A 17,198-nucleotide genomic window follows, 5' to 3' on the forward strand; every position below is an offset into this window, starting at 1 on the left:
ATGAGTGGGTTGTAATGCCTTTCGGTTTAAAGAATGCTGGGGCAACCTATCAGAGAGCAATGAACTCTATATTTCATGATTTTATAGAAACATTCATGCAAGTATACATAGATGACATCGTTGTGAAATCTGTCTCAGATTACAATCATCTCGACCATCTAAGCCAATCATTCGAAAGAATGAGAAAACATGGCTTAAAGATGAATCCCCTTAAATGTGCTTTCTTTGTGCAGGCTGGAGATTTCCTGGGCTTCGTAGTCCATAAGAAGGGAATAGAGATTAACCAGAATAAAACGAAGGCTATCATGGAAACTAAGCCTCCATCCACGAAGAAAGAATTGCAGTCCTTGCTGGGGAAGATAAACTTCTTAAGAAGGTTTATCTCTAATTTGAGTGGACGCACGCAAGCTTTCTCCCCTCTACTTCGACTCAAGCAAGAAAAGTTCGAATGGCGTGTTGAACATCAAGAAGCTTTTGATAAGATCAAGCAATACTTGATCCATCCACCAATTTTGTCTCCCCCAAATGGGAAGAATCACATGCGCCTGTATATTTCAGCTTCAGATAATACAATAGGCAGTATGTTAGTACAAGAAGATGAAAATGGCATCGAAAGAGCCATTTATTATTTAAGTAGGATACTCAATGATGCAGAGACTAGGTATAGTGCAATAGAAAAACTCTGCCTTTGTTTATATTTCTCTTGTATCAAACTTAAGTATTATATAAAGCCAATTGATGTTTATGTTTCGTCTCATTGTGATGTTATCAAACATATGCTATCAAAGCCAATATTGCATAGTCGAATTGGCAAATGGGCTCTAGCCCTTACTGAATACTCACTGATATTTCAACCTCTTAAGGCAATAAAAGGTCAGATTGTATCATATTTCATTGTTGACCATGCAGTGGTTGAGAACCCTCAACAATATGTAGACTTGAAGCCTTGGAAGCTATACTTTGATGGTTCGTCTCATAGAGAGGGAACTGGTGTTGGAATATTGATAATTTCTCCTGATGGAATTCCAACAAAGCTCAAGTACAAGATTGAAGGTCCCTTATGCTCCAACAACGAAGCTGAATATGAAGCACTGATTGCTGGACTTGAAGCTTTGTTAGAATTGGGGGCAACCAGATTCGAAATTAAAGGAGACTCCGAACTAGTGATTAAGCAACTAACAAAGGAGTACAAATGCATCAAAGAAAACTTGATCATGTACTTTGTCATAGCAAATAGGCTGCTTAAAAAATTTGAATATGTGGAGTTAAATCACGTTTCGAGGACCAAGAATCAAGAAGCAAACGATCTGGCACAGTTAGCCTCATGATACAAGGTATCGAAAGAGAAATTAGAGGAACTGATCGAAGTAAGAGGAAAAGCAATGGCTACCAAGCTTTCCCCAAGTGACCTGGAGAATTCACAATTAGGTTTTGCCAGCAAAGAAGAGTTTGAGGTATTAAACATAGACTCTTTAGCGGACACAGATTGGAGGAGCCCAATTGTGAACTATCTAAAAGTTCCTTCGACAGACACAGATAGAAAGGTGAAGTATAGAGCTTTATCATATTTCCTGATGGGGAACGAATTGTTCAAGAAAACTCCCGAAGGAGTCTTGTTGAAATGTCTGGGAGAAGCAGAAGCATATTTGGCTCTCTCAAATGTGCACAGTGGAGCATGTGGGGCACATCAAGCGGGGCACAAAATGAAATGGCTTTTGTTTCGATATGGAATGTATTGGCCTTCTATGTTAAAAGACTGCATAGAATTTGCAAAAGGGTGTCAAGAATGCCAAGAGCACGCAGGTATTCAACACGCTCCAGTGAATGAATTAAGTTCAATAATAAAACCATGGCCTTTCAGAGGCTGGGCATTGGATTTGATTGGAGAAATTCACCCTAAATCCTCTAAGGGTCAAAGATACATATTAGTAGGAATATACTACTTCACAAAATGGGTCGAAGCGATACCACTGGCGAACGTAGACCAAGAGGCTGTGATTGAGTTTATTCAGAAACACATCATATACAGATTTGGAATCCCATAAAGTATAACCACAGATCAAGGATCAGTGTTCACTGGGCGAAAAATGCAAGACTTCGCCAAAGAAATGGGTTTCAAGTTGTTTACTTCTACACCTTACTATGCTCAGGCAAATGGACAAGTCGAAGCAGCGAACAAGATAATAATCGGTCTCATAAAGAAACATGTGGGAAAAAAGCCTAAGAGTTGGCACAAAACCTTGGACCAAGCGCTTTGGGCTTGTCGAACATCTCCAAAAGAAGCTACAAACACTACGCCTTTCCAATTGACATTTGGACATGACGCAGTACTCCCAGTTGAGATATATTTGCAGTAAGTTCGGATACAAAGACAGGCAGAAATCCCTCCTAACATGTATTGGGAGTTGATGATGAATGAACTAGTAGACTTGGACGAAGACAGACTTCGAGCATTGGAGATGATAAAAAGACAAAAAGAAAGAGTGTCTAGAGCATACAATAAAAAGGTGAAAGGTAAAACTTTTATCAATAATGACTTTGTTTGGAAAGTTATTTTACCTATAGATCGAAAGAATCAAGCACTTGGTAAATGGTCTCCACACTGGGAGGGACCCTTTCGAATCTTGAAAGTATTCTCGAATAACGCTTACGAGATAGAAGAGTTAGCAGAAGATCACAGGATCTTAAGAGTAAACGGGAAGTATCTGAAGAGATACAAACCAAGCATGCATGAAGTAAAGATTGCAAAAACGTAGATATTGAGGTGTACTACGTGAGCCAAAATGGTTGAGCTAACACCAAAATGGCTTTGTGTTCAAACGAACATGTATGGCAAATAAAGAAGAAGACAAAGAAACTTCAAAATATCTTCCATTAATATTAAAAGAGTACATTCATTACAAGAAAGGTGGTTCCCTAAACATTGAAGGTCACAAAATCCAAAACATAAAAAACCTAAAGCAAACTACCTCCTAATTGATCCTTTGGTCTAAACCCTCTAGGGGCAACATGGGCAAGCTTTCTGCCTCGAACATGTCCATGGATCCAGAGTTACGCATCCTCTTTATTATTCCCTTTTTGAGGAATATGTAAGATAAGAGCCTTCCATATGGAAGACAGGTTACAGCCCCTTGACGAGCAGCAGCCATGGAAACTGCTTCAACAAGCCCTTTGAAAATCATTAAAGGGAAGTTGATTTTCTTCCCACGAAGGGCACAGAGGATAAATTCCAAGTCCTCCACCATGACGTTGTTTTGATCATGGTTTCATGGACGAAAGTTACCCACGAGCAGTTGATGCCAAACCCTGATGACTTTGGCGCCGAAGAGATCGTTATCCATAAGAGTCCTCAATAGAAGATGAGTAGTCATGTTGAAGCTATTGTCATCAAAGGTCTCACCAGAGTTGTTACATCTCATCATGTCAGAGATGGTGGAGGGAGTGATTCCAATATGGGCATGTCGAACCTCAGAGACTATAGTGGTTCTGCCTTCCGGATCTATGCGTAGAGAAGCAAACATCCAGAAGTCTGCTAGCATGTTGGGATAAACAGGTCCCTCTAGGATTTCATAGTAGAAATCAAGTTCCTGGTTAGCAAAAAAGGCACTGATGCTTATAGAGTTCTCATCAAACTCCTCTTTAGAGAGTTTGAACTCCTTTTTTATGCAAGCCCTAATGTTATTGTAAGTGAGAGGTAGCGCCATGCGGAGAAGAAAAAGTTTGAAAAGGGTTTTTCTCAGACTCTGTGTTTTGAGAGAATGCAAGAAGAGAAACGAAGTCTTGGACAAGAGTTTTGAAGCAAGTGTGAAGAAAGAAGTATAATGCTAATCCTTTATATAGACCAGGGGCAATAAAGGAATGGTTTAATTTTAATGATTGATTAGACCGTGTTTGGTATTCCAAAGAGAAGTTATGGCTTCCGCCGTTTCCCGCCCTTGGAAGTTGAGATGCAATCATGAAAAACTGGTGCACACACGTCTTAAAGAGACGTCTTGAAGAAAGTGACGTCATCACTTAATGATGGTTACGGCTAAGGAAGTAGAAACGTCAAGTCTAGGCTAAAAGGGGTGCGAAGGATAGTCAGGTCACGTGCTTACATTTATTAAGATTACTGTGGCAATAAAAATATATTGTGGCAAGATTTGAAGAAATTGCTAGAGTGCTACTCATGATCATTGCAAAATGAAATAAATGGGTAAATTGAAAGACAAAAGGTGCGCATATGTATATTATTCCTGGAGGAAATCGATTACAAAGCAAAATAGGTGCGCATCACAAAATAAAGTACAAAGTTCGAAATGACTAATTGAAATACCTAGGAAGATTGTCTTTTATCTTCGAATACTGAACCTCCCATGAAGACATGCGAAGTTCAATCAAAGCCCGTTGTTTCTTCAATTCTTCAATTTCGGGCACTAGTTTCTGCGCAGCTTCGAAATGCTGGATTCCTAAATGTGCAACTTCAATCAATTCTTGCTCACTGATTTGTTGAATTGTTGCCTTACGAGATTCAGCCTCTTTTATCTTCTCTTCAAGCTTAATAATTTCCTGCTTCCAGGATTTGATATTCAGCTCACATTCGTCACACTCTTTTTGTTTCTCTGAGCGTTTAAGTTTGAGAGCATCACCCTTCTTCATCGCATCAGTAGGAGCTTTCCAAGATGAACTGTGAGAAGCCACCTTTGTAGTAAGTTGTTCATCAAGATTTCGACGTCGAAGAATGTTTGACTGAAGCTGTTCAATCAAAGAACCCAGCAAAACAATCACCTCTGAGACTTCTGTTGAAACCAGAAGCAGATCCACCTTTTTCAAAAGTTGATTCAAGCTATGACCTTTGGTAGGATCCTTACTAAGAATTTCGACATGGTTGGTTTCGAAGAACTTTTCCTTTATCTGATGAAGAAGACCAGAAGTATCCTCTTTGTCACCAGATTCTGTCTGAACAGCTGGAGAAGTTTTGAGCTCAGAGGATGAAATATTATCAATATTCATCATAGTCTTGAGGAAGCTGAGAGGATCAGTTTGCTTAAGTTGCTCCAATTCTGAAGGGGTAGGCTTTGCTGGGGCAGGCGCCGAATTAGTTTCAGGGGAAACTATGGTCCCAAAGGGTGAAGTTTCGTGAGGACCAACTGTGGCTAACTTGGAGGTTTCTTCCATAGCATCTTGTTCAGATACAGTATCCTCACTACCAGTTGGGTGACTAGATGCATTATTACTACCTGAACATTGTCGATCTACTCCCATATTTTCACTTTTGTGGGTAGGTGGAGAATCATCAGTTGAATGGCTTTCTTCGACTGTTGTAGTAGGAATGATAGTCGCAAGAGGCTGAGCGTCTTCGACAACTGGCGAAAGCACGTGAGATTTGTCTGCATGGAATAATTAGAACATATTATGGTGGGAAGGTTGCAAGAAATCTCGTTGCCATAAGAAAGAACATGCACTTACCTTGGAGATTATCAAGGTCAATAGTGAGGGTGAAGGCTTTGAGTTCAGAAGTGGTTGTGCCAACATCATCCTACAATCATAAGGTAAAACGTTAACTTAATTGTATAAGTTAAAGTCTATAAAGATGATTATGTTGTGAAATCCAAATACCTTGGTTGGAATGTTATCTGGACTCGAGTTGTGGCTCTCTACAACAAGAACGTTACTACCACCTTTTAAAGGTGACTCTTCAGAAGATACCTTTTCACCCGGTGACGTAATTTTCGAAGACCCAGATCCCTTTTCTTTTCCTAAAGGAGTGACAGCCTTCTGTCTTTTCTTTTGGGCTTGTCTGGTTCGAGGAAGAGATTTGTCGTCGTCGTCTGAAACGACTATTTGAGAAGCTTTTCGCTTCGAATGTGTCGGAGGCTTCGAGCTTTGAAAATGAAGATTGAGTAAAGTAAGTATGATTTACAAGATATACAAGCGAATTATAAAGTATGTATATACCGTGAGTTTCTTATCAGTGGTGATAGAGTCACTCCCACTTGGCTTGTTGCTCTTCGAAACTTCAGAAGCTTTCTGCGCAGGGATTTCTTTGATCTTTCTCTTTTGAGTAACGGCTGCAAGTAAAATTGGAATCAGTGTTTCAGTAGAAAAAGAAAAGCTAGTCGAAAGAATGTCTAAACCCAAACCTTCAGGTATTGGAGTCAAGACACGAACATGTTCAAGATCTATATGGAGATGTCCTTTGAAAGTATCCAGGGTATGCTTAGTCGGGACTACTCGTTCAGCGCGTCTTTTAGTTTGTTCTTGAAGAATTTTAAAAGCATTCCCACACACGAACCAGTCTGGGAAAGGAGGGCTCAAAGCCACACCAAAATCAACGCTTGGCAGTGGAGGGAATTTTGGAGGATTAAGTTTGAAAGCCACTTCATAACGCAGTTCTGGTCGAACAGACGGGGGCAGTTTCAACTTATCCAGTTTAGCAGAAAACTTTTCACGTAAAATAACTGCAGCTTCACGAACGGTCCGACTAAGATCATCAGGCCTGTAAATAGTTTCAAAGAATTTTTGAAAAGCTTGTATTTCTTTAATATGAGTCGAAGTACCTTTGTGAAAGTTTTCCTGCACATCAGCAAAAGCTTCAGTTAGCTCTCGAGTAAGGCTTTCAACATCGAAGATTTGCATGGTGTATTAATCTGTCCACCATTGTTGGAAATCTGGAGTAGAATAAAAGGCAGGTTCGAAAGGAATAGGGGAAAGATTGGCAACTCCAGCGTATCTGGCAATTTTGGACTCGCATTCTTCTTCAGTTAGGTGTAAAGTGTATAGACACATGTGGTTCCTTTTGTCATATAAGCATTTGGGTTTCACCTGGACTAATCCAAAGTGTCTTGATACAAGATTTGGTTGGTAGCCAAGAAGAACACATTGGCCCTTGACGGTCGAAGTCGGTGATAGAATAGCCTTGGAGTGAGAAAAGCTTCCCAAATGGTCATGGATTCCACCTCCTGATCCTGAGACATTGCTGGAAACTTTCGAGTGAACCATTCAGGACCCACTGTCCTGTTTATGAATGGAGCCATTGAAGGGCTGAATTGATAACATTGGGCGAACATCATGGTATATGCTAAAAAATGTTCGCGAAGCTTCCCAGTCGCTTCTTTTGGAGTGAGCAGAGCCAACCGTGTTCCTTCTACAGTTCGATTTTTTATGTTGGGATCTTCTTCGTTGACAATACCTCGAAATGGGAGGTGAGCTTCGAAAGTGGCATTGAGCCACAGTTGCAGCAGCCAAAAGGGACCACCGAAAAGCAGGGATCCTGTTGTGTAATTCTTAACAAGGTCTGTTGCTTCACCTAGATTCTCATAGAGAAACCCTAGAATTAACTGGCTCAGGTTTAGTTGTGTTCCAGCATGTAGTTGATTGGCCATACAAAGATACCTCTTTGCTACTTGTATGGACCTAGAACAGAAAACGCATCTTGAGAGCCACAAGGCTAAGAAAGCAATATGCTCTTCATCCGAGACTACCTCATTGTTTTCGTCATGATATTGTTGAATGAACGCAGTGTAAGTAACTGTTGCTTCGATAAAGTTAATAGTATCAGTATCCATGACATTGGGGTCAAAGGTTTCTCCGGTTGGTCGAAGCCCCGTGATAGCAGCTATGTCGAAAAGAGTGGGGGTGACCATTCCACATGGAAGATGGAAAGTGTTATGGGAAGCATCCCAGAAATGAACTGATGCTACTAACATGGTTTGGTTGTATTCTAAACCAATTTTGGATAATTGGATTAAGTCATAAATGCCCAGTTGTTTCCAGAAAGAAGCCTTGTGTTTCTCTACTCTTGCTAACCAGGCATAGTATAATTCAGGGTCTTTTGCTAGGGGAATTGACCTAAAAACTTTCACAAAATTGGTTACATAGTTTAACCTAATTTTTTCTAGGATTGAAGGGGTTACAGTCGAAGTATCTTCTGCACCATTAGGATTTGCTAAGACTGGACGGCCATCTTCATCTATCTTGTTCTTACTAACTAAGGGCCTAGTTTTATAATAAACAGGAAAGAATTTATTCAAAGCAGAATTATTTTCTCCTGGTAAAGGCCCCATGAAGGCATGAGTTTTTCCAGAAAGTTCAAAGGGAATGATTACCTGAGAAGCATAAATGGCGCGCACTTCTGCAGTATTTGGGTTTGGTATGTACTCTTGATCCCCCATCTGTGTAGATTTCTGAAGTTTCAAAGCGGGTTGAAGAACGTTTGAGGAAGACGCCATGAGTAAGTTTGATTTTGGAAATGGGTTTGAATATAACCAGAAACGTTCTTTTCTGTGGAAAGAATGAGGAAATAGAGGTGAAAGTTATATGAAGGTAAGAGTTCAGGTATTTAAAGGTTTAACGGAAACCCTTTCAAATCTTTTGGGTAAAACCCAAGAGACACGCGGCAGGCGTTGATTTAATCCAACGGCGGTCGAATAGTTCTTAGCTTCACTCCTAGTATATAGGAGTAATGATCATGAAGTAAGACCAGAACGTGAGAATGTAAGTTATGAGTAGACATCTTTTAAAATGACAAGACGTTTTGGAAACAGAGTCATAAATGATTATGACGTCAGTCAATGGTCTCGGAACTCTAAAACGAAATCTTGTTATAGCATGAAACGCATATTTCTCTTGTTTTTCAAAACAGACATTTATTGGGGGCAATTTGTTAGCTGAAGATTTCGTTTGAGAAGAATGTCCTTCGAAGATTTGGAATTTAAAGGAAGATGGTTACTGATGATCATCTTTGAAGATAAAAATGGCTACTGATGGCCATGCTTCGAGAATGATGTTTAAGTTGGAACAAAGATAGTGAGCGTCGAAGCTAAATTCGAAAAGAATAGTCTTTGGGACTTAAACGTTTTTTTTGCGAAATATGCAAAGTACTGAAGCTTAGCGTGTTTTCGTGGCATTCTTAATTCTGATTATGTTGCCACGCGTCGAAGGGAGATTCAGGCGGGATGATTTGAATTTCGAAATAGTTTATGTAACCGCACGAAGACAGATGGCATCCCTGGATTTTCTGTGGGCAACGTGGCATTAGATTAGTGTAGGACCGTTAGGGTCGAGACTAGTATAAATAAGGGTCTTAATGTTAGGATTCCGTGTGTTCATTTTTGTACAAATCACTCACATATTACTCAAGTATCAAGTGTTAAGAGAAAGAGTTCGCTGAGAAATGTACGTATGACACCAACACCAATTTAAATACATGTGTATTTTTCCTTTATTCAAGTATCTTTCGATATTACTGCCTTTCATTTACTTTATGTCATTTATATTCCTGCACTTGTTACTTTCATGTCATTTAATTTTCGAAGCATTTAATGTCCCTGCACTTTAAGATTCTTGCACTTTTACAGTTTTGTCTTATGTTTTATTTTTAACTTACCCTTCGCTGATGTTATATTTACGTGTACAACAAGGTGATTTCTAATCTTTATTTCTTTGATTAAGTATTTCTTATTTCAAGACACACCAATCATAGACATAATTCGAACTATCATGAATAACAACCTTTTTGACTATGTCCTAGGATCAATCTAGTCGATCCTGCGAGTAACCAAATCATATTTATTATAGTTTGGAAGACTAGCGGTTGTTTACCGGAAATCACCGTAAACACTAATATAGTTGGTTCTTTGATGTATGCTATGGTCTGTAATAGACCCGACACAGCATATGCAGTAAGTCTTGTAAGCAGGTACATGGCGAATCCTAGAAAGGCTCACTGGCAAGCATTGAAGTGGATTTTAAGGTACATAAATGGGTCTCTGAACTGGGTCCTAATTTATGGTGGAGTCTTGGGTGAAGATAGTAAAGCAGTAATCGAAGGATATGTAGACTTTGATTATGCAGGTTGTATGGATTCCAGAAAATCTATTTTTGGATATGTTTTCACTATGTTTGGCACTGCAATTAGTTGGAAAGCAACACTTCAGAAGGTTGTTGCTCTATGAACCATTGAAGCGGAGTATATTGCCCTAACTGAAGCTGAGAAAGAAGCATTGTGGCTTGAAGGTTTTGCTAAGGAGTTGAAACTTCAAGGTAAAGGTATCACTGTTAAATATGATAGTCAGAGTGCAATACACCTGTCGAAGAACTCAGCCTATCATGAGCGAACTAAGCACATTGATGTGAGGCCGCATTTCGTCAGAGGAGTAATCGAGCGTGGAGAAGTCCAAGTGTTGAAGGTTTCGACTGAGGATAATGCTGCTGATATGATCACAAAGACATTGCCGAGTTGCAAGTTTTTCCACTGTATGCAGTTGATAAAGTTGCATGAAGAAAACTAGTTTGTTCCCTTGACGTTGTAGAGTTAGGTCCAAGGTGGAGATTTGTGAGATATTGGATCGAACTCTAGTATCGCCGAAGGGTAGCTTCTTGGTTCGACAGGATTAAGCATGAAGTCAAAGGTTGTTCACATGCTTGTGTCGAAGATGCTAGGGTTGTTAGCATGTTAACTTAGGTTTTAGTGTTTAAACCCTAATTTGTTAAGTTAGCTTGTTTATTAAGTTGACTTGTGTAATAGGCCTTGTGGAAAAAGCCCATTAGTTAGTATGTTAGATTTTATTATAAATAGCATATTAGTCTCTCATCATTGCTAAGCTGCAAATCCTAATTTAGGGTGAGAGAGATTATTTGTTAATCTTGTAAACTTGTAATCTTGTTTTAAGAAAAAGTAAAAGAATATCAGTTATAACAAATCCTTGTGTTCTTCCTCGTTCTTTATTATTCTCTTGTTTTATACTTTTTCTTGGCATTGAATTCCGAAAATGTATATATTAATATTCAATAATTATGGAATTTGTCACAATTTGAATCACATCTATTTAAATCATTATGTTCAAAATTTTAGTTTTTGAAAAATTGAAGATTAAAAAAATTTACATAACAGATACTTGTTATATCATCTTTACATATCTATATAAATATTCAGCCCCAACTTTATACCACTTACTTTAACAATATTTAATGACAATGTATATCATAAACATGAGAGAATGTTTAAGTTTTATATGTTTGATGCTAGCCTAGCCTACTACACTATAAATCTATTGTGTGCAAAGTTTATTTAAGATTTAAAAAACATTGTTAGTAAGAGATAAAAGGTATTGAAAATAAAACAACTAAAATCAAACTTCATAAATTTGTTCGAAAAAAAATTACTTTAGTCAAATATGACATCATATTATTATACTTTATGTTTCATCACCAACAAAAAAGGCAAGTTTATTGTTAGATTTGAAATCCTTAAAATACATAATCGAAATCAATCTTTAGAAATAAACAAATCAAATAAAACATAGAAAGAATGAAATATAAAAAAAAAAAAAATGAAAAAGATAAAACCTTAAGCTCATAGTTCTAAATAAAGTAGAAAAGACCAAGAAGATGATGGTGTGGAAATAATTTAACATATATCATCATTCATAAAAATGAAAACAACAAATAATTTAAGAGGAGAATAACATATGTTAATATTGAAAAATAAAAGCAATAAAAAAACAAAAATGAAAATAAAGTTGAGAAAGAAGTGAAAAATAATGATGTCATCAAATTAAAAAGGAGAACTCTTATTGGTAAAAGGATGTAATAGGCTCGATGTAACACCACCTTCAATTATGAAATAAGTCCTTAAATTACGGGGACGTTGATTTTGGTGGTTTTGCAAGTCCACGAATTGATTTCCTATATTTTAGTTTTAAAATTTTAGAAAATTAATAAATAAATAAGTTGTTAAAATATGATTATAGCGGTTTTGGTTAATAATAAGTAAAATAAATAACAAATAAACGTTATAAATTTTACTCATCATTAATTCTTTAGTATCCAATGTAAAAAAAAGAAAAATCAACGTTAAAAAATTTAAGTGTAAGAAAACGTATTATGTATTATAATTAAAAATGGCATTATCATAAATAATTCTTATAGATTTTTTTTAATAAATATTATCAATAGTATTAAACTGTTTTAATGTATAAGTGAGGAAAAAACCAGAAAGATTCTCAAAAAGGGCACGTGACAATGTTAGACTTACAAACTAAATGGATAGAATTTAGAAAACTGTCTTATAACTGCTTATAAATACATCAATTTTGGTTGACCATGGAACAATACAAAAGAAAATAAACTTGGCAATTTTGCTTATTGATTTTTCGATTATTTCAAAATTTATTGTATACTTTAAATATTATTAAAAATATTAAAAATTAAAAAAAAAACATTAAACATTGAATCATAATATATATCAAAGGGTAAAAATAAATTTTTGTTAAAATAATAAGGGTATAAATGGAAGAAAAAGTCACAAACTAAAAGTTACTTTAAATAGCTTTAAAAAAAAAAGACAAAAGTTAGTAAAAAAACTAAATGCAGTTACCAAACACTTTATATAAGCTGAAAAGCTAAAAGCTCTTTTTATAGCCTTTTACCAAACAGACTCTAAATGGATAGAAAACTGTCTTAAAAGTGCTTATAAATACATAAATTTTGGTTAACCATGGAACAATACCAAGACAAAAGAAATAAACTTGGCAATATGGCAAACCACATAATCTCAAACTGTCTGAATATCTTTGTTATCATAGCTACCATTGCCGCAGGTAATTAGTCTCTTTTCCAACATTTCATTTTCATATGTTAAACATCTCATTTTATTTTATTTCCTCAAATTTATTTATTTTTCCATGGGATCATAGTGCAATATTCAACAGTGGAAGCAGGCAGATGCTCAGAGGTTTTCAATAGATGTGATGACATGGATTGTCCTGGACATTGTAAATCAACATATGGAAGTCGTAGTTTAGGGCATAAATGTGATCAATTCTACCTCTGCACTTGTTTCTTCAATCAAGCATCTTCTTCAAGCAATATATGTCACATTGGGAATGGAACATGCTACACTGGGGAATGTGATAATGCTTGTTGCAATTCAAGGTGTGCTAGTTTGAATCATGGTTCTGGAACTTGTATTCCTAACCAATTTTCCAAAGATAGATGCCTTTGTTCCTATAGAAGCTAGATTATTGTTTGAATGATGATGAAATAAAAATTTATATATATCAAGTTAATGTATTGGTTCCTATCTTATATGTATTGTATATTATGTTCACCTTTTTAGTTTTTTAAATTGTTATTAATATTTCATGCAAACTAAGGTATTTCAATCAACAAGAAAATGAGAATATATATATATATATATATATATATATATATATATATATATATATATATATATATATATATATATATATATATATATATATTGTTAGACGCTAGGCTTAAGGATCTAGAGGGGGGGTGAATAGATCTCACAGAGTTTTTCGAAATTATTTCAAACTTAAGCGAAAGCGGTTCTGAATCGACTTGCGTCTATTCCGGACCGCTATTGCAAGGGTTGTATATATGCTAAAACCACAAGATAATTGGGATTAACAAAGAAAGGATATGTTATCGAATCAATTCATTACACTAAAGAAAATCGATTAACTTCTAATTTGATAAACTTTGGTTTGCAATGCAGTAATAATGGAAGAAGCAAAAAGACAAATACTTGGTGATAATGTTCAAATTGATGGTGATTCAATGTGTGGTGAATTGTGATGTTTATGCTAGTTCTTAATTCACAATTTTAACACTTGAATCGTTTATCAATTTGCAATTATAACCAAATATGAACAGAACGTAAATGAAAAGATAAAAGCGACAAGAACACGATATTTGTTTAGGCAGTTCGTCGATCATCCTCGCTACGACTACGTCTGCCCCCAATTCCAAACTGAAATTGGGAAATCTTCCATTAATGTTGAAAGCAGTTTATACAAAGAGGATAACAAAGCGATAAACAATAAACCAAATTTGCCGATCCTTTGAATCTTCTTCCCCCTTAATCTTGAGCCAAATCAAGGTCTTCCAAGAGCTTCAATTTGATCCCTTTCTACAGTGTCTTGAATTGCTTGAACCCTTGTTCTTCAATCTTCACACTCAGCTGGATCCTTGATGAAGCCTCTTGATAAAAACCCCCAAAATTCACCAATCTTGGAGGACAAAACCCTCAGATTTTATTCACCAAAAACCCCACAAATCTTCACCCACTAGGAATCTTCAATTCCGTTCCATGGACGTTATCGATCTTGAACGCAAACCCTCAACGCAAAAATGATTGTGTGTAGTTGTGTTGGAGATGTGTCGATGATCGAAGATGAGAAGCCTTTGTGTATCTTTCAGTTGTTGGTGTTAAGAACTTCAATAATTGACAGCAAACAATATATATGGGAGCTGGTGTGTTGATGCAGAGCAAACATACAATTTTGGCATTTTTGTGAAGGTAGGTTGACCTGTTTCATTGATTAGGTCGACCTAACAGAAGCAGATTTAGTTGAGTTGAAATTGTACCCAGTTAGGTTGACCTGTTAGGTTGACCTGTTGAAGGTTTAGGTCGACCTAAAGTTAGTTGTTTCTAGTTAGGTTGACCTGTTGAAGGTTTAGGTCGACCTAAAGTCAGTTGTTGCTAGTTAGGTCGACCTGTTGAAGGTTTAGGTCGACCTAAAGTCAGTTAAAATGTGTTCTTGGGACTTTTCTTCAGTTTAGGTCGACCTAGGAGTGTGGGTAGGTCGACCTAACAGTGACATGTGTAAATTCCTTCAGTTTAGGTCGACCTAGGAAGGTGAGTGGGTCGACCTAACAGTGGCATGTTTGTATCTTCTTTGTTTGCCTTAATTTGAGTCGACCAAATGATGCACTGGGTCGGCCTAGTTGATGCAAAACCATATGTTGAGTAATTTGAGCTTTATAGGTTGACCTTGACACAGGGTAGGTCGACCTACATTGTCTTAGATAGCCAAAACTTGATTTTCCTTGAGTCATCCACTTGTGCTTTTGTGTTTGCTCACTTATGATGTTTGCCATGAATCGAAAACTCCTTGGTGAGTATAGGCTTGTACTTACATACTCCCCCTTTTTGATGATGGCAAACATTTGATTAAATGATGAAAGCTCCCCCGGTCTTGTATGCGTAAGCTCCCCCGTACTAAGCTCCCCCGTACTCTCAACTCATCTCCCCCTTTGACAACATCAAAAGAAAGAAACCAGGAGAATAGTAGAAGAGAATAACAAAATAATCTAAACAATGTCTTACATAACACAATAGTAAAGAAATAGAGCATAATATCCAAACATATTTAAAGGTACAAACCAAGCTTAAGTTCAAGTAATAAAATACATAATAACATGACAGAAATGAGATGCAATGCAATGAAATGAACTAATGCAATGCTCGCTAACGTTTGCCCAAACATGTTAGATGTATGCTTATTCTACTATTTTTAAGCTCAAACTTGATATGTTATGAGTAATGATGAACAACATATACATGTAAATGAGATAGGTGGAGAAGCATATAAGAAGTCACTATAAACATGTTAATTGATAGCATATCATAGCATCAATGATATTTTTGGAAGTGAACAACAAACATGTTACCATTTTCTCAACTTGCAGATATCTTGTCATCTTTGTCAATGTAGCACGATCCTTGATTGATTTCGTACTACCTTCATACTAAGAGAAGTGTTAGCTTGAGCATAATCAAAGTATAGAGTTAGAAATAATTAAATAAACAACAAAATATTGTTTAGCTCAAATTATAGATATCTAATATCCCTAATTCTCTTCGAATGGTGAAGAATTGCTCGGTTGCAAGAGGTTTGGTGAAGATATCAGCTAGTTGCTTCTTGCTTTCTATATGTTCAAAGATAAATTCTCCTTTTTCGACATGATCTCTTAGGAAGTGATGCCTTATTTCGATATGCTTGGTTCGTAAGTGTAGGACTGGATTCTTGCTTAAATTGACAGCACTAGTGTTGTCACACATGATAGGTATACGATCAAGCTTAATACCAAAGTCAATGAGCTGCTGCTTGAGCCATAATATCTGAGCACAGCAGCTTCCGGCAGCTACGTATTCTGCCTTAGTTGTGGATAATGCAACTGATACTTGTTTCTTGCTGTGCCAACTTATCAATAAATTTGAGAATAGATGACATGTCCCACTGGTACTCTTTCTGTCAGATTTGCACCCAGCAAAGTCAGAGTCGGAGTATCCCACCAAATAGCATTCATTTCCCTTAGGATACCATAGGCCATATGTAGTGGTTCCACGGAGATATCGCAGACTTCTTTTTACAGCTTTTAGGTGTGATTCCTTTGGGCATGATTAGTATCTTGCGCACATGCATACACTAAACATAATGTCCGGTCTTGAAGCTGTGAGGTACAGTAGTGAGCCTATCATACCTCGATACAATTTCACATCAACTTCTTTACCCTTTTCATCCTTGTCTAGATTGCCATTGGTTGCCATAGGTGTGTCAATTTCCTTTGACTCACTCATTCCAAATCTCTTAAGCAATTCCATGTAGTACTTGGTTTGACTAACGAAGGTTCCTTGACTAAGTTGCTTGATTTGTAGACCAAGGAAGAAATTCAGCTCTCCCATGAGACTCATCTCAAATTCACTCTGCATAAGCTTAGAAAATTCTTTGACATGTTTTGCATTAGTCGACCCAAATATAATATCATCTACATAAACTTGAACCAAAAGTACATGTTTATCTTTTCTTTTAATGAAGAGAGTAGTGTCAACTTTACCCCTAGAGTATCCTTGACTAAGTAGAAATTTGCTCAACCGTTCGTACCAAGCCCGAGGGGCTTGTTTGAGACCGTATAAAGCACGCTTCAGCTTATAGACATGAGTTGGATACATGTAATTCTCAAAGCCGGGTGGCTGAGCAACATAAACCTCTTCATTTATATATCCATTTAGAAAGGCACTTTTAACATCCATTTGAAATAGTTTAAAATCTTTTGAACAAGCATAGGCAAGTAAGAGACGAATAGCTTCGAGACGTGCTACGGGAGCGTATGTCTCGTCATAATCAATACCTTCCTTTTGATTGTAACTTTGGGCAACTAATCTAGCTTTGTTTCTAGTAATAACGCCGTTTTCATCAAGTTTGCTACGAAAAACCCATCTAGTGCCGATTACTTGATAATCTCCCGGATGAGGGACTAGGTACCAAACATCATTCATTCTGTTTAAATTGGTTTAATTCTTCTTGCATGGCCATTTGCAAATGCTCATCAAGTAATGCGTCCTTAGCGTTTTTTGACTCAACTTGTGAAACGAAAGCAAAATGATGACAAAAGTTACTTATCTTGGA

General features: G+C 36.8%; 1 protein-coding gene across 1 annotated transcript; it reads left to right on the forward strand.

Moving 5' to 3' along the window:
• Positions 1–12,475: 12,475 nt before the first annotated feature.
• On the forward strand, positions 12,476–13,005 carry LOC131599343 (defensin-like protein 183). Its single transcript, XM_058871738.1, has 2 exons — positions 12,476–12,581; positions 12,678–13,005. Exons 1-2 carry the CDS (start codon positions 12,479–12,481, stop codon positions 12,998–13,000), a joined length of 426 nt encoding a protein of 141 aa, XP_058727721.1. The 5' UTR covers positions 12,476–12,478; the 3' UTR covers positions 13,001–13,005.
• The last annotated feature ends 4,193 nt before the right edge of the window (positions 13,006–17,198 follow it).

This window comes from Vicia villosa, linkage group LG4 (genome assembly GCF_029867415.1).
Source record: "Vicia villosa cultivar HV-30 ecotype Madison, WI linkage group LG4, Vvil1.0, whole genome shotgun sequence".
Classification (NCBI taxonomy): domain Eukaryota; kingdom Viridiplantae; phylum Streptophyta; class Magnoliopsida; order Fabales; family Fabaceae; genus Vicia; species Vicia villosa.